Source organism: Lipomyces doorenjongii (genome assembly GCF_038497915.1).
Source record: "Lipomyces doorenjongii strain NRRL Y-27504 unplaced genomic scaffold V1508scaffold_97, whole genome shotgun sequence".
NCBI lineage: Eukaryota > Fungi > Ascomycota > Lipomycetes > Lipomycetales > Lipomycetaceae > Lipomyces > Lipomyces doorenjongii.
The window spans coordinates 1-23,244 of record NW_027118164.1 but is presented as its reverse complement, the minus strand read 5'-3'; the positions used below and the strand labels follow the sequence as shown (position 1 = coordinate 23,244).

General features: G+C 46.9%; 10 protein-coding genes across 10 annotated transcripts; 5 read left to right on the top strand and 5 right to left on the bottom strand.

Moving 5' to 3' along the window:
* Positions 1 to 411: 411 nt before the first annotated feature.
* On the bottom strand, positions 412 to 2,435 carry V1508DRAFT_426436 (Tannase/feruloyl esterase). The gene has a single exon (XM_066941567.1). The coding sequence runs from the start codon at positions 2,179 to 2,181 to the stop codon at positions 493 to 495; it is 1,689 nt and encodes a 562-aa protein (XP_066792868.1). The 5' UTR covers positions 2,182 to 2,435; the 3' UTR covers positions 412 to 492.
* Positions 2,436 to 3,078: 643 nt separating this feature from the next.
* Positions 3,079 to 4,892, top strand: V1508DRAFT_298570 (uncharacterized protein). The gene is made up of 6 exons (XM_066936590.1): positions 3,079 to 3,297; positions 3,365 to 3,822; positions 3,890 to 4,016; positions 4,070 to 4,141; positions 4,196 to 4,282; positions 4,345 to 4,892. The coding sequence occupies exons 1-6, from the start codon at positions 3,219 to 3,221 to the stop codon at positions 4,470 to 4,472; spliced, it is 951 nt and encodes a 316-aa protein (XP_066792867.1). The 5' UTR covers positions 3,079 to 3,218; the 3' UTR covers positions 4,473 to 4,892.
* Positions 4,893 to 5,689: 797 nt separating this feature from the next.
* On the top strand, positions 5,690 to 6,362 carry V1508DRAFT_298572 (uncharacterized protein). Its single transcript, XM_066936591.1, has one exon. The coding sequence runs from the start codon at positions 5,817 to 5,819 to the stop codon at positions 6,315 to 6,317; it is 501 nt and encodes a 166-aa protein (XP_066792866.1). The 5' UTR covers positions 5,690 to 5,816; the 3' UTR covers positions 6,318 to 6,362.
* Positions 6,363 to 7,152: 790 nt separating this feature from the next.
* On the top strand, positions 7,153 to 9,094 carry V1508DRAFT_426427 (cytochrome P450). Its single transcript, XM_066941566.1, has 2 exons — positions 7,153 to 8,610; positions 8,666 to 9,094. The coding sequence occupies exons 1-2, from the start codon at positions 7,321 to 7,323 to the stop codon at positions 8,861 to 8,863; spliced, it is 1,488 nt and encodes a 495-aa protein (XP_066792865.1). The 5' UTR covers positions 7,153 to 7,320; the 3' UTR covers positions 8,864 to 9,094.
* Positions 9,095 to 9,854: 760 nt separating this feature from the next.
* V1508DRAFT_426423 (major facilitator superfamily domain-containing protein) lies at positions 9,855 to 12,043 on the top strand. Its single transcript, XM_066941565.1, has 5 exons — positions 9,855 to 10,290; positions 10,337 to 10,535; positions 10,587 to 11,064; positions 11,114 to 11,181; positions 11,236 to 12,043. The coding sequence occupies exons 1-5, from the start codon at positions 10,143 to 10,145 to the stop codon at positions 11,807 to 11,809; spliced, it is 1,467 nt and encodes a 488-aa protein (XP_066792864.1). The 5' UTR covers positions 9,855 to 10,142; the 3' UTR covers positions 11,810 to 12,043.
* A 641-nt stretch (positions 12,044 to 12,684) lies between these two features.
* V1508DRAFT_400351 (uncharacterized protein) lies at positions 12,685 to 13,210 on the bottom strand (the record flags this gene model as incomplete). Its single annotated transcript, XM_066938326.1, has 2 exons — positions 12,685 to 13,002; positions 13,061 to 13,210. The coding sequence occupies 2 exons, from the start codon at positions 13,208 to 13,210 to the stop codon at positions 12,685 to 12,687; spliced, it is 468 nt and encodes a 155-aa protein (XP_066792863.1).
* A 475-nt stretch (positions 13,211 to 13,685) lies between these two features.
* On the bottom strand, positions 13,686 to 14,308 carry V1508DRAFT_426420 (uncharacterized protein). Its single transcript, XM_066941564.1, has 2 exons — positions 13,969 to 14,308; positions 13,686 to 13,911 (listed from the first exon to the last, which is right to left on the bottom strand). The coding sequence occupies exon 2, from the start codon at positions 13,888 to 13,890 to the stop codon at positions 13,735 to 13,737; it is 156 nt and encodes a 51-aa protein (XP_066792862.1). The 5' UTR covers positions 13,891 to 13,911; positions 13,969 to 14,308; the 3' UTR covers positions 13,686 to 13,734.
* A 1,630-nt stretch (positions 14,309 to 15,938) lies between these two features.
* On the bottom strand, positions 15,939 to 17,490 carry V1508DRAFT_426415 (uncharacterized protein). The gene has a single exon (XM_066941563.1). The coding sequence runs from the start codon at positions 17,437 to 17,439 to the stop codon at positions 16,039 to 16,041; it is 1,401 nt and encodes a 466-aa protein (XP_066792861.1). The 5' UTR covers positions 17,440 to 17,490; the 3' UTR covers positions 15,939 to 16,038.
* A 2,095-nt stretch (positions 17,491 to 19,585) lies between these two features.
* On the top strand, positions 19,586 to 20,890 carry V1508DRAFT_435329 (uncharacterized protein; the record flags this gene model as incomplete). Its single annotated transcript, XM_066942060.1, has 1 exon — positions 19,586 to 20,890. One exon carries the CDS (start codon positions 19,586 to 19,588, stop codon positions 20,888 to 20,890), a length of 1,305 nt encoding a protein of 434 aa, XP_066792860.1.
* A 1,747-nt stretch (positions 20,891 to 22,637) lies between these two features.
* On the bottom strand, positions 22,638 to 22,885 carry V1508DRAFT_426405 (uncharacterized protein). The gene has a single exon (XM_066941562.1). It carries the CDS (start codon positions 22,858 to 22,860, stop codon positions 22,651 to 22,653), a length of 210 nt encoding a protein of 69 aa, XP_066792859.1. The 5' UTR covers positions 22,861 to 22,885; the 3' UTR covers positions 22,638 to 22,650.
* Positions 22,886 to 23,244: the final 359 nt, after the last annotated feature.

Below are 23,244 nucleotides of genomic sequence, written 5' to 3'. Positions count from 1 at the left end.
GGAAAAATAGAGACGATCAACCTCTGACTCAACCTCTCTCTCACCGTCCAGCTATGCCACGTGATATCCCAATATGGTACTCGATGACGTGCTTATTAAGCTTTGTTGGGGCACGTTTGCGGCGAGACGGTGTGCAGCGTCACAAATAATTAGAATTTTGCCTTCAATTTCCTCGATTTCACTACAGTTGATCCATAACACCAATATGTAAAATGCCTTCTGCGCCTTGTTTATGATTAATTTGTTGGGCGACTTCCACTCCACAACTGAAGAAGATATCATGGATTTTTTTTCCCAATTGGGTAATGTCAATAGCTAGCCGGCGACACTTCAATAGAGTTTCGGGCAGGGCGCACAGAATATGGCAAGGCGACGTGATGTATATGGCTCACGCAATCAAGAAAAAATTTAGGAAGAATGCAAGCGAATTAAATTTCTCTAGTGTTGCACGACAAGAATTCAAACCTCAAAAAAATCAGCCGGAACCGAAATCTAGATACACTTGAAGCTGTTGGCGGAGTTCTTATCGCCTCCCACGTACTGCGCGATTTGGGGATAGGGACAGAGGATACGTCCCATCTTGGCACCACTGCAAGAGTGCACGATCTCCGCGGGCAGAGTATCGGGAGATTGTTTCTTTTCGACCCAGGTTACCAGTGCATTCAGAGGATTGCTCGGCACGGCTCCAGTAGTAGTTCCTCCCGCGCAGTGATCAACGCCTGGCGCCAGGAACAAACGGAAAAAGTCATCAACTTTCGCGGAGCCGCCCATGAGCCGTTCAACTCGTGTCCGGTACTGGATAGACCCCTTGGGGAAGATTATCTGATCCGAGAGCCCATGCCACATGAGGAGCTTGCCTCCGGCACTGTGAAATCTGGAGAGGTCGGGATTATCTGTGCCGATGATGTCGTCATATTCAGCTGCGGACTGAGAAAATAGCTGTCCAAATTTTGTATAATCGATGGCGCTGATGTTGTAATTGGGGTCCTTGGCAAGGTAATACCGGATCCAGGCATCGTTGACGAAAAGTGGAAAGCCAACGCGCTTCCCATTGACGACTCTGGTGTTTGCCAGACTATCCAGAGGAGCACCAACGGTCAATCCATACCAGAGGGACAATCCAGAAGGCCCAAAAGGCCCTTGAAGCATTTTCACAACGACTCTCGCGACAGACTCTGTGATTATAATCTTCGCCCCCTCACAATTGATTTTCGATCCCACGAGTCTATACGGATTAAAGTGGCAAATGTCAGGGTTGCTGATGACGCCGTCTTCGATTCCGTCCAATTCGTCACACTCCGCAATGGCGGCGTCCGTAAATGCTTTCAGTTCGCATGGGGATGGGAAGGTCTCTTCCTCGGCCATGACGACTTGTGGCCACTGCTCAGCAACGACATAAGTTGCCCAGTTTATTGCAGGTGCACCAACAAGGATCCCATCAAAGAGGTCTGGATATCTCTGTGCAGCTGCCATTCCTTGCCTGCCGCCAGTCGAACATCCATTCCAGTAGGAGTATCGAGGTTTGACTCCGTAGAACTGCTCTGTGATCTCTTTGCCGACAATTGCCATATCATGAACAGACCTATAGGCAAAATTGGTCAAGGAATCCAAGTTGACGGAGCCGTTCGGTCGCAATGCCCATGCTCCCGGGGTCAAGGGATTTACCGTCACGCCGGCGTCGGTGGACGCCGCAGAATAGCCCCCTTGAACTGAAAGCCCCAGGGTCAAATCGAATGTTCCAGCTGCATATCCCGATCCTCCATTGGCTTGGAATCTGCCATTCCATTTCTGTAGTGGCAGCCACACTTTGACGTGCACTTGATCCTGTGCGTTTGGATGCGTCAACACAACGTCGACGTCACATATATTCAGACCAAAGACGGGATTGAGAAGAAATGGTGGAGTAGCAGGGACTGTATAATTCCATCGCTCGGTTGCGTTTATGGATATCACTTCAGCGCCAGGAACATTGGGTGCCTTTAATTGCGCACATGAGATTGCCGGGCAGCTCTGAACTGCATTGGTGGCGACCACAGTACGTAGCCAAGCCGTGGCTAGAAAGAGTAGAGTAAGCACAATCATCATTGCAACAAGAGAGCGCAGTTGGAATAAATTAATGTCTTGATCCAATGTGCGCGTTACCGTTAAAGTGATATTCGGCTCCTTTATAGGAGACGACATTCATCCTCATGGCGGTCATCTCCAGAACCCTGCCATGGATCTCCTCCGTATTACTGATCGAGTTGGCGGCTGAACAGCTCATGTATATCTCTTATAACCATTACATACTACAAGAGATGCGAAGCGGGCCAAATCCGACCCCTGACAGATCTATATTTAGACGATGTCGGGGAGCAACCGCCTAGTCCAGAAATGACAAGCGATCATTCGGTACGCCATGTGTCGGCCCCACACCGATCGCTGTTCTGTTCGGGGTAGGGATGGAATTTACCGTTAATTCAGTAGAAAATCCATAAATTGCAAGTAAATAAACTATACCTAATTAGTGTCAGGCTAAGCCTATACGACTATATGTTTACGTAATTGTCTCGGCAACCCAATTGTGACAGGGCGGCGGCCGGAGTCAGCAAATTTTTTTCGTAAATTATGGCTGTAAATAATAATAAGACTTACGGTTAATTTTACAAGTTCATTGTGTACGTAGATTTGCGGAATTTAACGCTGGCATCCCTATGAATAGAGTATATTGTAGACTAAGATTAAATATATGGGGTAAGCCGTTGTTGTCGTGAGTCAGTGTTTTATCAATAACTATATAATTTATTTATTTATTTCTTCCTGCCGTGAAGCATCCAGAAATACTCCATTCCGGAGGAGAATATTTGCATAAAACCCTTGATGAAACAGAAAGACGTTCCAAGTGGTTCTCCAGACGGAGAAAAGTTCTTCCTTGATTGCAATGACAAGGTGTGACATTCCGTGCCCGTGCTCCACTCATGAGGTCGGAGTGGGGCCGACAAAAACCGCTCCACCGGATTGTGGAGAGAATCTTCATTTTGTCGACTTCCTAACCGATTTTTTCAGCCACGGCCATTCATTGCTGATTGATACAGATGAGCATGTACGCTAGTCTCAAAGAGGAATAGGTTCCAATGTTTAATGCAATATTACTTAAGAGCATGAGATCACTCTTGGTTACTCGTTTGGATGTAACCTGGCCTAGAGAGCGCAACAAATAGCTGACAAGAGCATCAATAATGGCCTCCACTTTCAACTGGAGTACTACTGGCGAGGAAGTTGTCAGAGCATTCTCAAATAGAGTTAAAGACCGTATATGTACGAGTCTCAATTATTATCAACTATGATCGCTCAGAGAATTCAAAGATCGCTAACTTACTTACAGTTCTTATAACCGGTCCTAGTCCGAACGGTATTGGTGCTGAGACCGCTTGTGCGCTCGCCGCGGGTTCGCCAGCCATACTGATACTTGCCGGTCGCTCGGAGACAAAGGTTACTTCTGTCGTTGAATCAGTTCATGCTATTAATCCGGACGTGAAGACCATTTTCATACAGCTTGACCTCAGCTCCCAAGCCTCTGTCCGCGCTGCAGCAGCTAAAGTCAATCATGTAGTTGACAAGATTGATGCTCTCATTAATAATGCGGGAATAATGGCTTGCCCCTACGGTACTACAGAGGACGGGATAGAGATGCAATTTGGAACGAACCATATCGGTCATTTCTTGTTCACAAATCTACTCTTCGACAAGATAAAGGCCGCAGGGCCCGGCGCGAGGATCGTCAATGTCGCCAGTAGCGCACATAGGTTTTCGGGAATCAGGGTGGGAGATATTGGGTTCAAAGTGAGTTGTCTCATTCTTATCCCCTTATCTGGAGTCCTAACAAGTTGACAACGAATGACATGGATAGGACGGTCTTGAGTATGACGCGTGGGATGCATATGGCCAGTCCAAATCGGGCAATATTCTATTTGCAAAGTATTTTGCCTCCAGGGTGCCTAGCAAAGAGATCGCGTGCATCGCCCTGCATCCAGGAAGTGAGTTGTGAGCTAGCAAGTCAAGATGGCTTGGCTCGCTAATAGTACGCCAGGCGTCTTATCAGAACTTGGACGATACACGGATGTGCAATTGATGGCCAATGCGAGATCAAGGGCAGAAAAAAGCAAGTCTCCCTAAATACATGTGATTCCTCGATCCTGACCTAATTCAAAATCAGTCCCAAACTATGAAAGGCTTGACAGGAAATCTCTCCAACAGGGATGTGCGACGACTCTAGTCGGTGTTCTTGATCCCGTTTTGCAAGGTTAGCGCCGACGAGCTACTCTAATCTATAATTTTAATTGCATCTAACCTTGGGGCGAATAGATAAGTCAGGCACCTATCTTAGCGACTGCCAAGTCAGTATCCCGGCGCCTCACGCCAATAGCTCCGAGATGGCCGAAAAGTTGTGGAATTTGAGCGAGGAGATTGTGGGGCAGAGATTTATGTTGTAAAGTCGCGGGGAACTAAGAAGTTTTGTTAAGGCTCAAGGTTTTGAGTTCTAACACGAAGGTCGTCCTCGGCGCAAGCAGTATCACTCCAGCCTATAATCAAAACGATGGCATGACGAGTAGCATACCCCGAGTCCACTATTCCCCACACATGATGGCACACCTGTTTAGATCGAGACTGCGAAGACAGCATCCATCGTTGGTCGATTCTCATATTCGTGGCAATGTCGCCATGCACACGTTAGAGTGTGACGCGGGACTGTAGATCGGCACTTGTGTCCAGTAGACTGCCAGTTCCAAAAAAAGCATTTCAGGTGCATATACCTGGGGTATCCCCGGCATGCGCCTATCCAAGAGTTATATGTATCATAGTAGATCGTTGTTACTCAGATCAGATCTCGATTGCTAATCTGGTGACACCCTCGGCGCGGCAGGGGGATGCGCTGCCTCCGCAGAAACGCCCTGCACATACGCAATTGAACAAGTAGACGCCTGCCTCGAGATATTACCAAAGAATCAAGATGTCACCAAACATTTCTGTATAACTATATGTTGTTGTAAAGTACGTAATGTACACATTTCATTACAGGGATGTAGCAACGCTTTTTATTTGCAGCGCCGATTCTCCATACAACGGTCTCACTAAACTTTATAAAACGCTGAGATTTAATTTCAACATCAGTAATCGTAAACGACCTGGGCGCTTCATTCTTCCATTCATACCATTCGATAATCTCGCCAACGTCTCCCATTGAATTGACTATGAGTCAACTGCACGGAATCGCAAGTGAAGCCAGGTTTGCCTGATCAAAGCTCAAGTGCAGTGGAGTTAAAGCCGACTTGATGTTAAAGCTGACATGGGTGGAGACTTCGACTCGAAATGACGCATCCCTACGGGTTAAGCATGCTATACTGATAGGTGGAAATGCAGGTGCCAGGAAGATTTACGTTTCCTCAACGCGGAATTGGGCAAAGGGATGCTGCATACGTTACGAAACCTACACCCATTCGGGTTGGCGAGTGTTAAACGGTTCAGGCCCGGAACCGGCTTTCGCAACGGACCTGAGCCCTAGTCTTGGGGGCGGTCTGTAGGAATAGTTACCCGTTCCTGGCTAATTTCGATAAGATTCCTGCGTACGCATATTGGAGCAAGAATCGGCAGACGTAATCACGGTAGTGGGCCACCAGAACACAGCGTACGCCAGAGGCTTTCAAACCATGAGTATGATAGTCGGAGAAGTTCCTTTTTCAATTTGAAATCTTGAACATTTAAGGACCGACAAGCTGGGTTCTCCTACCTCAAGCAACTTCCATTCATTCGATTTCAGAATACAGTTACATCCCACCATGGCGCGTGCTATTGCTCTACCGTACCGCATCTACTTTCTCTATGTCGAGCCTTTCCTCGCATTATCCGGAGCATATCTATCAATCTTCCGACCAGAGCTCTATCTATCCATGACCGTAACACACAAAGTCCTGTACCCCATGGACTCTGACTCTCATTCTCCTTCCACCCATCCTCTCACAACCCTTCTACTTACTCACATATCCAGCCTCTATCTATTTTTCGCATTCAACGAGGCTGTTGTCCTCAGATGTACCGGTGACTTAAGAGTGTGGAAGGCGCTACTCTCGCCATGTCTACTGAGCGACGTCGGTCATTTGTACATTAATTTTATTGTCACAGAACCAAATGTATTTTGGAATCCTTGGAGCTGGGGAAGTGATGAGTGGGGAAATTTGGGCACCCTTTGGCTTGGAGCTCTTCTTCGAGTAGCATTCCTATGGGGATTAGGAATTACAACTGTAAAGACAGGCAGAGGCTGGATAAGAAGGATGCCATAAGGTTAGAATGCTCTAATACCGTTAAATGGGTCAGCCTCAGTATCAGTGTATGTGCTTTACTATATGCTAGGGACTGCTGGAAAGCATACTTATATCAGAATAATGTCGATGTTGATTACTCGGCGAGTACATTCAAGTACGATAAGTTTGTAATGCCGTGATGAAATCATCACAAATTCAGTAGAAATGACATATTCTTCGCTTGGCATCGGACGACGGGCGGCTACACGGCCGCCTTGACAAATACTTGTAGTGCAATCAATGGTTGGACTTTCCGTAGCACGACAGTGAGTCCCAGAAATCGGACAAACTGTTCTAAGTGAGGCTGCTAGGGCTTAGTACCATTTCGCCCCTGTGATCTATGCATTAGCGATACTTTGGGACCATATGGTACAGTTACAGGTTAGAGAAGGACTAAAGAATCAGTACTCTCATATTTATTAATTAGTATCGGATTACACTGAGCCCCGGATCACAATGTTAACGAAATCCGGCTTATCGTAGTCGTTTTGGTTCGCAATTTTGTCAGTGATGTATATAGTGAGCATTGGAGTCGCAATATCAGTCTGAGGAGAAAAGTGCGGCTGTCAGAGACTGTGATGTTGATGCCCACTAGTCCATTTAGTAGAAAACGCGACAGAAATGTAAACATTTTGACCAGTTACGATCTATACTTGAACCAAAAATTGAAAAGTAAAATCCGATTCTGTAGAATATGAGACTTAAGTCTAGGTAGCCCGATTGTGGCTTAATTCTGAAGCGAGGGCGATTTGCGGGGAAGGCGATAGGTGGGAGTTCAGCCCACATCGGATTCGCCGTTGCAGCATCACAATCGAGACACCAAAGTTAGTGCGTAGTTTTTTCGATTTTAATTCCCGCGTTATGCACCATCGTCGGGACTAACGTATAATCACCATAGACACCGAAATGGGTATATAGCCTACGATAATCTGGATGTGGACTCGGGGCTGGCTTACTTTCACGACTCTATTCGAATGCAACAATGTTCAGTCTCACGCTGGTGGTAACCTGTGTAGCAGTCCTAGTTAGTGGCCTTATTTTGCATCACATTCTCCTGTCCGCGACAAAAGGTGAGCCACCATTCATCAAGGGACCCCTTCCGTTTCTGGGGTCCGCACTAGCGTTTGCAACGGACCCGCAGCCCCTCTTACATAGTCTTCAAAAGAAATATGGCCGGATCTTTACAGTCTATGTTGCCGGTGAACGAATGACCATCCTCTCAGATCCGATGTTCGGCAATCGGCAAATATGGAATAACACAACCTCTGCCTCCCTTGAGCTCTTCACGCACTACGTCTTGCAATATCTCTTTGGCTACACCAAATCCATAGCTATGGATTACGAATTTCAAGTCAATATGGGCCACCGAGTTGTCGCAGCTCTGAGTTCCCAGCCATTGATCGCGGATATCACTCAGAGTTTAAAAGCGACGTATCTCAGTCTTATTGACGACAACTCGCGGTACGCGAATTGTGACGAGGAGATAATTGATTTGTACGAATATTGTCGGCATAACGTGTACTATAGCTCTGCGAGAGCCCTGTTTGGACCCGAGTTTCCATTCGATGCAATATATCAGCCGTACATTCGCTTCGAAGACAGCATCACAAAGTTCCTCAAACGGTATCCCCGATTTTTGAACAGGGAAGGATATAAGGCACGACAGAGGGTATTGGACGAATTAGGTTCTTTCTTTGCGGACCCTGCGCGCGTGTCGAAATCGTCTGTATTTGTACGTTCGTTATACGACAATTTCACCACCAGCACCCACAAATCTCCAGCTGATATGGCAGGATATTTCTTTGCCATTATCTTCGCTTCCAAATCAAACTCTGTACCGGCCGCGTTCTGGGTATTGGCGAATATTGTCGCAGATCCGGCACTCAAGGCCGAAATCGAAGGGATTATTGCGAAACATTACCATCCGGAGTCGGACGACTATGACTGGACGGCGTTATTGGGAGATCCGTTGATCAACTCGTGTTTTAAAGAAACTGTTAGGTTGAACGCGAACATTATTTCAGGACGCCACATAACGGACGATCTCACAATTAAAGTTGCGCACCAGAATGGCGATGATGTGAAGGAAGTGAGGTTACGCGCCGGGAGCACAGTTATGATGCCTCTGAACATGTTACATTGGGACTCAGAGGTGTATCTCGAACCGATGAAATGGATCGGCAAACGATTTTTAGAGGAGAATAAAGGCCTATTGATCCGTAATACTGATAAAATGCGTGCCTACGCGCCGTGGGGCGGCGGTGGCCATATTGTATGTCTTCTTTACTTTTATAAAAACTTAATTTGTGCTAAATGATTGCGGACAGTGCCCCGGACGGACTCTCGCAGTTTTAGAAGCGGTTATACAATTAGTATATACCCTCGGTCGCTTCGAGGTTGAACCGATCGAAGATTTGCCGGCGCCAATTATCGGCGATCGTTATGGTGGAGGAGTGTTGAAGCCTGCAAGGGGTTATCGCGTTAAATTTTCCAGACGGAAGACACCGTTGGTGCATGTTGGCTGAACAATGTAGAGGGTGTCTAGTTTAGCATGTAGTTTGGGTAGAGTATTGCAATCGAATGCCCATAACATTGTGTTAGGATCGCGAGGACCTGTGCCAGATGAAGTGCGACGCGAGTATGCGATTGAATTTGAGTTTCTTAGCCCTTTAGGAGTGATATGATACTGCCGTACAGTCGACCGCGTTTCACGAGTTAGCCTATTTTAGTTCGCTACAGCTGCAAACAATCGTCGAAGAGGATCGAGAAGAATTAAATATGTTGCGCCATGACGGGTTAAAATTCATCGATTAGCTCCAGAGCGCAATATTACTTCTAAGAAAATTAACAGGCCGGGTAACTTTCTTGTCAACCGCGTGAGTTGACAAACTAGCACCAAAGTAGTTTCAGTTTGTTCACATGCTGTTGTCAGATCATCAACTTGCGTATTCACACCAGTCTCCTCTTTAAAGGATACAGAAATCATTTTACACCAGTCGAATACAATACTGCTATGCAGGGAGTCTCCGAGTGTCCTCCTATCCTGAACATTGATTTACCCCAGCCTTTGAGACTGGCATTCATTAACGATATCGAAGGACCTCAGAACACATGTCAATCTGCCCTTGCAGCGGAGGCTGAGGCCCTCTAGTCAAGACTGGCTTTCTTGGGGCGCGACTGTCCAGAAAATGCCGATTGCAGTGCGCGACATGGAATATATTATAGTCGAGATGACTCATGGGTTTGATCTATGGCGGATATCAGCCGCAGCAAGCTTCAACCCGGAGACATGTATGGAAACCCTATGCCCGCACTTTAGTAGCGATGCCGCATTTAGTAGCGATGTTCTCTCGCGTCTGCGGGATAGAAAGTGCCTAATTACTGCGTCTCCTCGCTTCCCGTCCTGCGAGGCGGAGAATCTCGTCCTTGCCAAATAACTCAAAATTCAAACTCTATTTCTCTCTCGCCTGCGCTTTCTGCCTGGCGTCCGGAGGTTCTGTTCATGCCATACGCGGAAATGCGTCACGTGCGATTTTCAAAGCCCAGTAACACTGGAATTTGGTACTGGCTCCGACGATAAATCAGCAGTGGCTAGAATTCTGGGGGCGTTTTTGCTGTTAGCGCTGTCTCTCATCAGATACAGTATATAAGTTCTCTCATTATTCCTCTTATGTCGCCCTTGTGCGCCGCCACTGCACGTAGTGGAGTGCACCTTGTGAACACTGATTCCTTCATTGTTAAGCATAGTGAGTTATCCTATGCCCACGTAATGCTTTCGCTGTGTTAGATCTACCATTCAGCACTATGGCAGACATCGAAGAGGAGAACCTCCTCGAGGAGTACAGCCATCAGACCAATCGAGGCTACCACTTCGTTCATATTGACCTAGCTATTCAGAAACGAGTGGTGCGAAAGCTGGACAGGAATCTTATGCCGCTTGTCGTGGTACTATGTATGTGCCGTGCTCTGTCCATAGGGTCATACTAACCTACCACTAGACCTCATGTCCTTCCTGGACAGAGCCAACATCGGAAATGCAGAAACAGCGGGTATGAGCAAGGACCTCCATATGAGTAACTCACAATTTCAGTGGCTCTTGACTATATTCTACATCCCATACATCCTCTTTGAGTGGTTGGCATTGATGTGGAAAGTCGTACCTCCCCACATTTGGGCTTTTGCGACCGTTCTTGTTTGGTACGATTTCTTCGAAGCTCGACTGAATAGAATGCTCATACATATGAACAGGGGCGTCGCGTCAACTGTGCAAGCTGCAGCGTTCAATTGGCGAGGAATGATGATCTGCCGGCTCTTCCTAGCCCTGGCGGAAGCGGGTTACGGCCCCGGAATTCCCTACTTTCTCTCTTTTTTTTACATGCGCAATGAGATCGGCCTCCGTTGCGGTATCTTCCTCTCTGCCGCACCGTTCGCGACCTGCTTTGCTAGTGCACTGGCCTATGGTATTACGGCTGCCCACATACAGCTGGCGCAATGGCGAACACTGTTCTTGGTTGAAGGTCTACCATCTATCCTCATGGCCTTTGTGGCATTCTTCTTTTTACCAGATTCTCCAGAAAAGTCAAGGTTTTTAACTCCGGAAGAGAAGAACGTTGCTGCAGCGAGAGCGATCAGGCAAGTCGGACAGACAGGTGCTACACGTATTGGAAGCATTAGTCTCAAGGATGTAGGAGAGGCATTGATTGACCCCAAGAATTGGCTCACTGCTGTATGTACCACGAGCACTCTTTTATGCAATACTGACAATCCCGCACCAGCTCATGTACTTCAGCTGCAACGTCTCATTCTCCTCTCTTCCTGTCTTCCTCCCCACCATTCTCAATCAGTAAGCCACCCTCCCCTCTTTCGTCGCGTCATTGAACCCCTCTAATCGCGACAGAATGGATTTCACTACTCTTAACGCACAAGTTTTCAGCGTTCCTCCCTATTTCCTCTCATTTGTCATCTGCATTGCCTCGACCTGGATCGCCGACCGCACCAGTCAACGCGGTCTTGTCATCGTATTCCTTTCCTGCATTGGCGGAACTGGTTACGTTCTCCTCGCCACCTGCCGCTCTGTCGGCGTCCGCTATTTTGGAATCGTCCTCGCCGCTGCTGGAATTTTCCCTGCTATTTCCAACCTTCTTCCGTGGGTTCTGAACAACCAGGGTACTGACACCAAGCGCGGTGTCGGCATCGCTATGTTGCAAATGGTTGGTCAATGCGGACCTATCCTAGGAACGAGATTATACCCTGCAGCGGAACGACCACTATATGTTAAGGGTATGGCCATGTGTGCTTCGTTTCTGTTCTTTAATGCCACCTTGGCGTTGGCGCTGAGGGCTTACCTAAGCTGGAAGAATAAGAAGGCAAGTGAACTGGAAGCCGAAGCTTCGTTTGACGAAGAACTTGATGGGAAAAAACAGACTGTCGCGGTGGAAAATGAGGGATATGGTTTCCGGAACATCTTGTAAAAGTACGTTCTAAGGCCTCAGAGATAGGATAGAGCGCAAAGTGCGTACCCCACACAATATTGAACCGGGTAAATACCAGAGAACGTTCAGGGTAATTTTTACTCTCCAGCTGTTACTATTTTTGTAAGATTGCTGCATCGAGTGAGCCTCGGTTGCGCACGGACTTAAGTGATTCGACGTGCATAAGCGCTAGCCTTGGTACCCCAGATAATACATTTTAGTTGTAGCGGCTGACTGTCCTTCCTTCTTCAACGTAGAGAATGCTCTGCTTATATGTCACCCCCAAACTATTGTGCTCGACAATGAATATTGCAAAACATTCATTCATTCGTATCAGTCTCGGTTAGGCTCTCGAGAGGTCAGCCTCATAACTAAGCACCGCACTTGTCAGGCAATCCAGCGTTTACTGTCACTGCGTTGTCGTAAATGCTACGCCTGATGTATGTAGTCTGGTCGCAGGTCTGCAGCATTGGGTCGCTGCTGTTTCTTCAGCAGTCAATGGAGGGAAGGCCAACCCTACAAACTGCCCCCAGCGCTGCGTAGCTAACAGTGTGAATTTTTTGAGCATATTTCCGCTTCACACAAATTTCTAAAAATCCATATTCATATTATATTACATAGTTATCAACAACGGACATATATATTATTGCCTATATCCCCCCTAAAGCAGAGAGGAGAGAAGAACCATTTATATAAATGGGGGTCTGCCCCTGAACGCAACAACGCATCAAAAGAGCCAAAATAAACTTCTACTAAAATAACTACTAAGCGTCTACATAATATCCACATGTACGTAACAATAGTCTACATAAGTATATAATAAACAGTTTAAAGAAAAACAAGAACAACTATCCAGCGTCGAGAATATCTACATACTACTCCTCCAAACGCCCTTCCACCGCCGACGCCAAAAACTCATCACCGAGCGGTACAACTTCACCTGGAATCAACGCCGTCAGTGATCTCGGGTATCTAACTCGCTCTCTTTCGTTTTCACAGAAATAGTCCTCGATCCGTTTCCAGTCCGACGACGCAGGGAGAACGTCCAGATGATGGTGGAGCACCCTCGCCAAAACCCACGGCACAACGTACGCCCGAGCGACTAGGTAGTCACCAGCCGGTGACAACGGCGGGGAATATGCTCGGCGAGCCATGTCGCATAAAGGTGCAACATGGCCACCAGCTGCACGACTCTAGCGGTTACGACAGCTGGCGACCCAGCCGCTCCAGGACGCGCGACCTCTCGCACACACCGACAGCGAGATCCATCCACGACGTAAACTTGGCGGCGGAGATCGCCGCTAACCTGGCGTCATAGTCGACCATAACGGGGAGCCACCCTTCCTCGACCTGCCCCGCTTTAATCTGCGCGTATGCGTGCCCTGCAGCCACGAACTCCATCACCAATGACCACGTCGGCCCGAGGGGTCGCGGTTCCGATAAACCAGGAATCACGGGGTCAACGCTTGGTGGACGTTGGCACCGAGTTGATTCGAGGGGTCGGCAGGGTTAGACAAGGTGTCGAACTGGTCTGCGCAAAGAGAGAAAAAAATGGGAAGGCTGATGCTTGGATAGGTCAGGGTTTAGTAGTTTAACGAAGATAGGTAATCCTGGTCTTTCGAAAGACTCCACTGAAAGCACTAAGCAGCTAAGCAGCTTTTCGTCTTAGGAAAGACTCATCAGGTGCAGGTGGAGGGCCCCACTTTCGGAGTATTGGTCAATGTCAGACATTATTCGGTGCCGCTTACGATGTGTTATGGTTACTTCATCTTCAGAGATTGAACAGCAGCATCAAACCTATGGTTGTCATGCTGCTCCAGACGGCACGGCTTCAAAAAAGGCCTCATGAGTCTCCTAGCACTCATCGAGGTCAATACTGCTCACTTCGATCCTCGGTATTCATTTTCGCGGTACGCTAGCAAAAACTAGTTATGAACAAATCTTTGGCAACTCTTAAGAGATTTACCATCACGGCGGGAAACATTCGTTGAATAACCATGAAGAGTCTCACAACGAATCCAAGAGCAACAACACGCATACCTTCGACAGTAATTCGAGTCTTTTACTTCACTTTGGTCCATAATTGCGATCGTCTATTCCGCCTAAACCACGAAATTAGAAGGATTCAATTATATACAAGACGAAGTACGTATTATTACTTGTGCCGTAAATAAACAGTGAGATTGAAGTAGGGATTTAGTGAAATAAGGAAGTCAACAAAACAACACGCTATAGCCTTTTCCAAGCCTTCGGGACAGATTTATCGTGGACAACCTTAGTCAGTTGTAGGTCCGCTAATTTCTCATTCGCAATGAGCAGCGAGCATGAGGTAGGTTGAACTCCATCGAGTCTCCATGTCGAGCTTCAAATAAGGTGCCTCTCATAGCCTTTCTTCATCCTGCTCTGATGCTCTGACTAGAGTGATCCAGGGATGCTCGTTTACTATGGAAAGATAATAAGTTCTCAGGATGCGAGGGCTGAATGACCAATAGTGAAGCGTGGTTAGTATAAGTATTACATATGACTTAGTTAAATAGACAATAATCGGGGCATACACGTGGCTTTTCCCTTTCTGTCCCGCTTCCTCTTGGGCTATGCTCCAGCTGGGACATCCTCCGCATCTTCCCTTGCTCTCATTTTGCGATTGCGCTCTCTGGCAGCTGCCCGAACACGCTCCAATTCTTCCTCTGACTTTGGCTGTTTCGCTCCCTCCTTCCTTACTCGCTTTGTGATTTACTAGATTCTCCGATTTCGAGTGTCTGAGAGACTTAACGGTCGTTCACTATATGTTACGCGAGCTGGAAAGGTGTGGGCATTTTCATAGTTTTCAAGTAAAGCCATTTTCAATGCTGTAATAATATACAGCAGTGCGTAGACCCTTCGGAGAGAGGAACTGCATGCGCATTATCCACTGTAAGGGGCTATGATAACTCCCTTGACTCCCCATGGCGGGATCCACAGATCGAGTCCATCGGACTCAAGAGGGTTCCCAACAGTGCCCAATAAGAGCACCAAAATTATCCTCCTCGTCGTTCAACATTGATTCCTCGGAAACACGATGAGAAATATATTCAGCACATCAAAAACATCCCTTCGCAGCGGTATCGTCATTCTGAGAGACACAAGAGAGGACTCTGTTTTTTAAATCGAAACTGCCGATTGTGTCCATGACAAGGTGTTGACGATACTGAGCCGTATGAGAAACGGAAATATCTGAAACTCAATCGATGACCGTGCAAGTTCCAATCTGAGCCGGTGTCAGCAACCGTAATGCTCGCGTTTGCCAGATTCGCCTTCGAAGTCAAAGACGTTCCATTGCAAGCTCAATTTGGCATCAACGGCCTTTCGTGTCATTCAACTGCGAAGAATAGGTAGAAATATTTCTTTGACTAACGGTCTTGCGGCAAGAACGAATATAACTTATCCCGCAAATAGATTTGAGGAACGTGGACGACGGAGAGTGGTTGCTCTGTATATTTTAGCGCCGTAATTCGGCATTAAGAATACAGGTTAATGTATTAATACGCAAAGTATTTTGATGCAGCTAAATGTGAAGAACTGCCACTCGAGTCGACTTTTAAGGAATCCAAGTGGATCCAAATTTGCCTCACCAAGACAAAGTGAAGTGCCGATTTGCGTATAAAGGAGTGAACTTCAACTCGACTGTTCACGTCTAGTCCCATCTATAGACAGGACCTTGGAGCGTGGATTGCAATCTTGATACCTATCAGCTCTTGTTATTATTGGCGTCGCCTTCCGTACATACCTCCTTGGTATTAAGCTCAATGAGCTCAATAGTAGCCCAATAAACTTTGAAATTTGATGACCGGCAGTCCATTTTTTCAACTTTGCGGAGCCTGACAAAGCACTCGGTGCAATATGTTGTATCCGATCACAAAAAGAAAAACTTTTCTATACTCGGGAGCTCATCGTTGCATCTTGCCCGTATCGCGTAACATTGCGAAGCACCGGATTGCAGCTGACGCTAGCTGAGCGAACCTCCCAGCTCTGCCGGTACCTCCCGAGATTTAATCGCTCTCTCCGTTGGCCTGCTTTATCGCGGACTGAGGACGAATTCCCAACCCCGCCACCCCCCCCCCCCCCCCTTTTCTATCCTTCTCAATGGAAGGCGTAGACATCAAAAGTAAGCGCGGGATAAGAGATAAGAGTCATATCGAATTCTATCTAGTGCGAACCAACACATCGCTCAAAAAACTCCATCATAGACACTAATAACGCTTCGCGTTCATGAAATCGCCATGACACGTATTCCATTCCTTTGCTACATTGACAATTTCCGTACCGTTACTTGGCATTTCTATCAAATCGCCCCGCACCTCAACCCCACCCTGTGTCCTGAAAAGGTACCAAAACACCATATTCGCCCACAGCACGCTCAACGGGCCACGATCAATATGCACCATGTCCTTATAAAACTCAAAGTAGCCTCTAATGATCTCGCCGAACTCCATAATCTCAATATCAAGCTCATTACACACGAATCGCGCCGCTCGGTCTAGATTCAAAATCGAGACATTGCTGGGCAAACTCTTCTTTAGAGTCACGCTGCGACACATAATTGGAACATCGTCGCCAAACTGCTCGCGTAGCATAGTGATAACCATTCTAACGCGTTGCATGTAGAATCGTAACTCCCGCCAGTTAAGACTGCGAGCCCAACTGGCTTTTCCGCCAATAGCTTCGGGTGCTCTGATAAAGTACGTATGATCCCATAAGCCTGTATGGAACAGAATTAGATCTGGAGACTTCCCATTCATGCCAATAGTGTCATTGAGCGTAGGCAAATAATATTCTGTCCACCGCTCTTCGACGTTGACAATTTGCATGGTTTGAATCCACCACCATGCTGGTTTCGTAGGCGAAACGGATGCAATGTGCCAATTCATGAGCGTTAAGTTCCACATCGGTATGTGGCACCATGACGCAGTCTGGCGACCTTTGTTACTATTAATAAGTTCGAGACCAAGCCGGTTGCAAATATACTCGCTTTGGTAACGATCCACCGAGTCACTGACGATAAGAATACGTCGGTTGCGTAGCCAGTATAATCGATTTTCAAGTTCCTCCCGTTCGAGTGCTTCACGCGAACGAGACGACGACCCGCCAAGATTTAATGCTGCCGACGAATTATATAATTTGTAATGCCGAACCATGTCCTGCATCCACGGATGTGGGGAGACATCGAGTAGCTCTTGTGGTGGTTGCTCGGTAGGAAAGTATGGATCTCCGTCTGAGGTATATGGATCAACTGGCTCACCGGTCGTTTCTAACGTCGTCGAAGAATAAGACTCATCGAGTAAGCTGGGATAGAATGGAACCCATGTTGTATTCGTCTCTTCTGTGGTATTACTGTACCAGACATATCCTGGCTGCAAGTACGGATTCTCGCATATATCTAAATTCTTGATTTTAACGCCTTGACCGCTTGATGTTCTTGATGCAGAATCTTTGTGACTGATATTCTCTTGCACGTCTGACCGATTTGTGGTTGAAAGTGAAGTTATCGTTGGTAGATAAGGTCTGTAAAAGCTCTGCAAGAGATTAGCAAAGGTGACGATACCGATTAGAGCCACAATGGCTAGGAACAGTCGTGAATGAGTCCACTTCATGATCAATGTGGCATCTGTAAAAAGTAGCAATCCTCGAGTGAGAGGTTCGCGACCTTGATTGACTGAATTGCGAGGAACTGTACAGCTGTTATAGTTTGACGTGCCTGCAACGCCATGGAGCCGCGCCACTGCCTGCTGCTATCGAGGCAGACATTGACACCGCCGAGATCACATATTTGTGATTGAGCCGTCCGTTGCGTTGGGACTTCGTTGGGACAAATATAATTGTGATTCTCGAAGCCTGAACACCTTCGAAGCAAGGTCGCAAATAGTTCAAACTTAAATCTGATTATGAAGTCAAGTTAGATTTTTGTCGGCAGTTCCAGACGGCACTCCCTCAGACAGCGGGTAACATAGATAGTAAGAAATTGAGAACTTAACGTATTGGCCAATATAAAGCGAAAACCATTTATATATATAGATTGCGTTGAATGGCTTGATGCTGTCTGGGTTCGCGCCAGGCCCGAGGCCGAGTTCATGGCCGAAACTGACCCTTTCTTATTGTTTGCATCTCAGTGGCGTCTTTATCTAGCCTAGCTAACGCAATCCATCCAATTTGTATCCTTTCGTATATACTATGCACTCTCCATTTTTATGAGACTCGCTCACAGCTGATTCATTACTACTTGCAGGGTGCTACCCTTACCATGAGGATGATCCTTGAGGGTATGGTACCCACATGGTTGCCTGGGTGGCCTTGCCACTGCCATATGATTTCGTCGGATATAGCAAAACTGCTCAGCGTCTCGAAGACCACTTTGCGTAATTTCCCAAACCATATATTCCGTTCAGAACCAATGGTCCGAATGGATTTTGGCGCAGCTCAAGACAGAGCTCATCTTTAGCTTGCTACGTTGCCGCAGTGAAAAAAATTCTCGATTACTTGCGTCCTAGTACTGCACAGCGGGTCTGATGCCACGATCGCCTCCTGTAATCCACGTCGCAATACCCAGCCGGCAATGCCAGGCGAATATACCATGAGGTAGCGGCTAGCTCACTATTTATATGACTGCGAGACGCCCACTGCAATTTTCGTCGTCGGCGCGGTATACCATCCCATTCCCTGACCGTAAGCCCCTGATCAGTGGCCGCATGTGTCGCCACATCGGTCGCTATAGACTACTTCGGGGCCGGGCCATTTCGGTCATTCCTTCGCGTCACATCACCTCTCTGCAAGCATCCGCGAGATTATCCATTATCTCGCCAACCAATTCAGTATATAATAGGCGCGTGTCACCAGCACACGGTTGAGCCGCATCACATACTGGACGGCAACACGGCACACCAAATTCCTCAGTTGCTTCATTAAAGTTCAACCTACAGTACATCTAGGATATGTGCTGGTACTGAAAGGGACAAATTTGTTAGACTAATTCTGGTAGCGATACGCGTGATTCTGAGACAGGATAGGTAAGTATTCGAGGATCCGGCGTTGGTGGATGCTATCTGACTCAGCTACCCAGAGCGATTTGACTATCAAGCGACTGGAATAACCGGATCATTCGAAATATTGTGCTCTGGGCTTAGCTCTGGCAACTGTGGGAGGTCGGGAGACTAACACGGAATTCGTTTCCGACCTCACACGGAATTGTCCAACTTCTTGCACTAAGCCCACGCTACTGGAAACAGGCTTTCACTATATTTTATTTTTTGATTCTGGTACGTAAGGACAGGCAAAAAGCTTGCGTAGTAGACGTTCACGATGAGGTCATCATTTTTCCTAATTCTTGCAGTTCTTATTTTATGGGCCATGTGCGTGGAATAATCGCAATGATATACAATCGCGCTCGTTGATATCACATCCGCGCCCGCCAATCACCTGAACATTTCTGGCATCTCTCATCCACCTACGCGTTAGACACGTTCTTCTGTCGATCCGACCATTGAATGTAGATCTGCGTCCATGTGCCGGAGGAGAGCCGGGTCCGAACGTCGCTTTCCTTTTATGTACAGTCTGGCAGTTACCGCGTGTGCGTGATTGGTTATTTACGCGGCACCTCGACTGTGTGACGGGAGCTATTCGGTATGAGTCCCTGATGTCTGTATTTGTTTAGGCGAGTATATTAGTCTCGGTTTCTGTCTTGACCCGATTGACAGACAGAACACTCACTGGCCGGCTCAACTCTTCTCGACCAGCACCGCAGCAATGCTCTCCTCCATCACAATAATCCTTGGTATTGCGGCCATTTCCGCCGCGGCTGATATCCCAGCTGGTATCAGACCCGATAATTCGACAAATACGACTACTTCAGCGCTCAATCCTTTCGGTACCGGTTTTCTGCTTTCAAATAGCAGCAGTGGTTACGTCTATAATGCCACGGGTAACCTCACATCTCCCGAGCCAAGGCCGTTTACGCCTTCAGGTGGCCTAGCGAATAACGGTTCTATACCTAACTACCATCCGCTCACCGATTTCGATTATGAGTCCCTACTCCTTGTCCTATATCAAGAATACATCGAACTCGATCTTTTCGAATTCGGTCTTAGGACATTCCCAGCCGGACAATTTGAACAATTTGGCCTGGACGCCAGCGACAGAGCGCTTATTGAGTTCATGGCCGAGCAGGAGCGTGGGCATATTATGCTGCTCCAGAATATACTCGGACCGTCGGCGATAAATCGTTGCAATTACACTTATCCATTCACAAATGTTGTGGAGTTTGTCGATTTCTGCCGCAGAGTTACGCGATGGGGAGAATCCAACGTTTACGGATTCCTGGAGCACCTTGATTCGAGCGATTCCGCTCAGCTTCTGTTGCAAACAGTCACGACGGATGCGAGACAGGAAATGATCTTTCGCCAGTTTGAGGGGCTGTTCCCAATGCCGGTGTGGTTCCAGACCGGAATCACCCAGTCCATGGCATGGACGCTTCTTGCTCCATACATTACCGGGTGCAGCAGGGATTCTCCGAGACTTGCGTGGCAGAATTTCCCTGCGCTCAATATCACTAACAATCCGAATCCTGCGGCACCGAACGCCACGTCATCCAACGCGACGCTCGGCACGGCATCTGCTACTGCGCCTCTTGCGAATTCCACTACATTGCCGGGATCGAACTTAACTATGGTGCCAGGAATCACTTCTAATCGAACCAACTTCTCGTTCCCCGGAAGAGTGCTGCAGCTTGCCGGTGAATTCCCAGGCAGACCCATCGGCCCCAACAACAGCTATACTACCAATAGCTCTGCCGGCACGCCTAGGTTCGCGGCATGGATCTCGCAGCTGAACACGACTTACACGGCTCTTGAGAACGTGCAAAATGGAACTAATGGGTGGACGGCGACTACAACGCAACCTAGCGATACTATCTGGCCGAACGTTAGTGAACCTATCGTCAATGGTTCGATGTTCATTATTGCTACGGATGCAAATATTTCGGTGACGCCGTATAATATTTCGGAACTCAATTCGCATGTAGTGGCAGGACCTGCACTATATTTCGCTGGATAAATGAAAAGGGCTTGTGGAGATTATGAACGTGATTACAGTATATATGAACTTAAAATAAAATATGGGGTTAATCGAATTGTGAATTGCGATGATGGTTTTATAGTCTTAATAGGTCGTTAATAATATATATTACAATTGTTCCATATTGACACAGCAGTAGAGTATAATTACTGATATTAGTTTATGACAAACAAGTTATCTATTGGCGCGCAAGTAATTATGATATTGCAAAACTTTCGATAACTATCCAAAGTTGGCATACAACTTAGGTTTGTGAAGCCTGAATAGCAAGATATTCAATAACTCTTATACGGCGCCTTGTATATTCATTGAGGGAGCTCTAAGCAGTCACCATAGTCGCTATCTGCAATAAGCTATTGCATGATAAGCTTGGGTACCTATAGAGGTCAGCTATTCGTATGACAATAATGACAGCAAATAGCTCTTTTCCTCTAAAATATTATTCTATGATTTAACTTAGACCAGCTTCCTGTAGGTTCAATACTGAGAATAACGCAGGTGAATATCTAATCGCTATCCTCGCCTATTATATTTCAAAGGAAAAGAGCCTGGTCTCTAGTCCGAAGATGAGTTCCTATCGTTCCGTGGAAACATATCCGAAGATGAGAGAGCTAATTATTAACTCAGTCGTCAAGCGGCGTGTTCCAACTAACAGTTGTAAGAAGTTTAATCATAGCTATGTACGTAGCAAGGTATTAGCTCATGGCTATGACGTCTCGACTGCGGAGCAGTTGGTTGGGATATGTGTGACAGCGACGCGTGAAGGTGATATTCAACCGATGGTAAGGGTTAGAGCTGATATTTGAATTAGATATCCATATGATGGTCTCAGATTTTTACTGCGCGTGCCACGGTTCCCTCAATGCAAATGGCGAGAGAGCGAGCGTGATTCTTGAACCTGGCAAGAATCGCCAGGGGAATTGGAAGAGTCCCCAAATGTGCGAACAGCTAGAACACGCCATTTCAGGTATTTGAACAAGTTCATCCTGAACTCTCTGGCACTGTTATGTTTCGACCAAAGCAGCAAACCATATGGCCGTTGCAGATGATGCTTTAACCATTGATAATAAATCTAGCCTGAATGATCATCTTGCAAATATCATCGTGATATGTGATATGCTTTTCCGTCAGTCATTGCCTTCGTTGTTGCTTGCAAGTACAGATTTGGTTATAGGCAGGACCTGGGAACATAAATAGAGGGGTTTGTCCTCGTTCCCAAGGCCAAGGACGCAGTCTTGAATTTAGGAATACATATAGTTTAGCTTCTAGTCCAGTCTAGTCTCAGTCCGGTCCAGTCCAGTTCTAGTCAAGTGGAGTACCGTTACACAACGATCGAACCACTTCCTGGAGGGGACAAGACTGTCGCAAGAGAGTGTAAATGCCAGAGAGGTCGGAAATGATTGACGCTCACCAGTCTCAGCGGAAATCACGCCACAGCTTGTGACAGCATCGTGGCTACGGATCTGTTTCCAGAGACGCTACCTACCACACTATGAGATTTCAACAGAAACGACCCCAGAAAACTCCCGGCATGGGCAAGCGCAACTCCGTCACAGGTATGTAAGCTAATGGACTGAGTAGAGATGGTAGATTCCTTTTCCATGCTCCGCAATAAGGGGATTGAGAAATAAGCAAATTTGCTAAGAATTTTTGGCAGGGTGGGATAATTACAGCAAGACTTTTTCTTCAACGGGACAACCGCCCCACATGATTACCATAACCATGCCCAGGAAGATCTTCTAGATAACCGGAAGCTGGGATATAACTCCGTTTTTCTTCTGTGCAACATAGAGAGTTAAGTTTCCAGGAGCAGTTGCAAAATAAAGGTAGGTTCGCATTTCATTTCCAGACAGTCGAGGTTGCGGAACACCAGGTTGTGAGGCAGTAATCACAGCAACTTCCTCAAACCAAGGTGAAACAGCTGTTCCATCTGCCTTGGTTATCTGCATTTCCAGAACAATCCGTTCACGATATATGCCACCTGAAGCTGTTGAGAAAAAGGCCCCACCGAGCCGTCCTGCGTAGGAATAAGGGTTATAACTCAGAAATGCCAAATCTGTTGTGAAAATAGTCTGCACGTCAGATCCAGTATCATTCATAATGGAGACATCGAGAATGATATTTGGCTGACCACTCTGCGTTCTGCGTCGAAACCTACGCCAGAGTGGATAGGTGGTAAGAACCCCATACGCCTGACTTATATAACCGTATGTTACTTTCTAACAAATATAAAGAGGACGAAGAAAGGAAGCGGAAAAACAGGCTTTGATGGATTCATCTCTTACAGAGAGAAGATACATATCTAAAAACTTATTTACGTGATTATCATATTT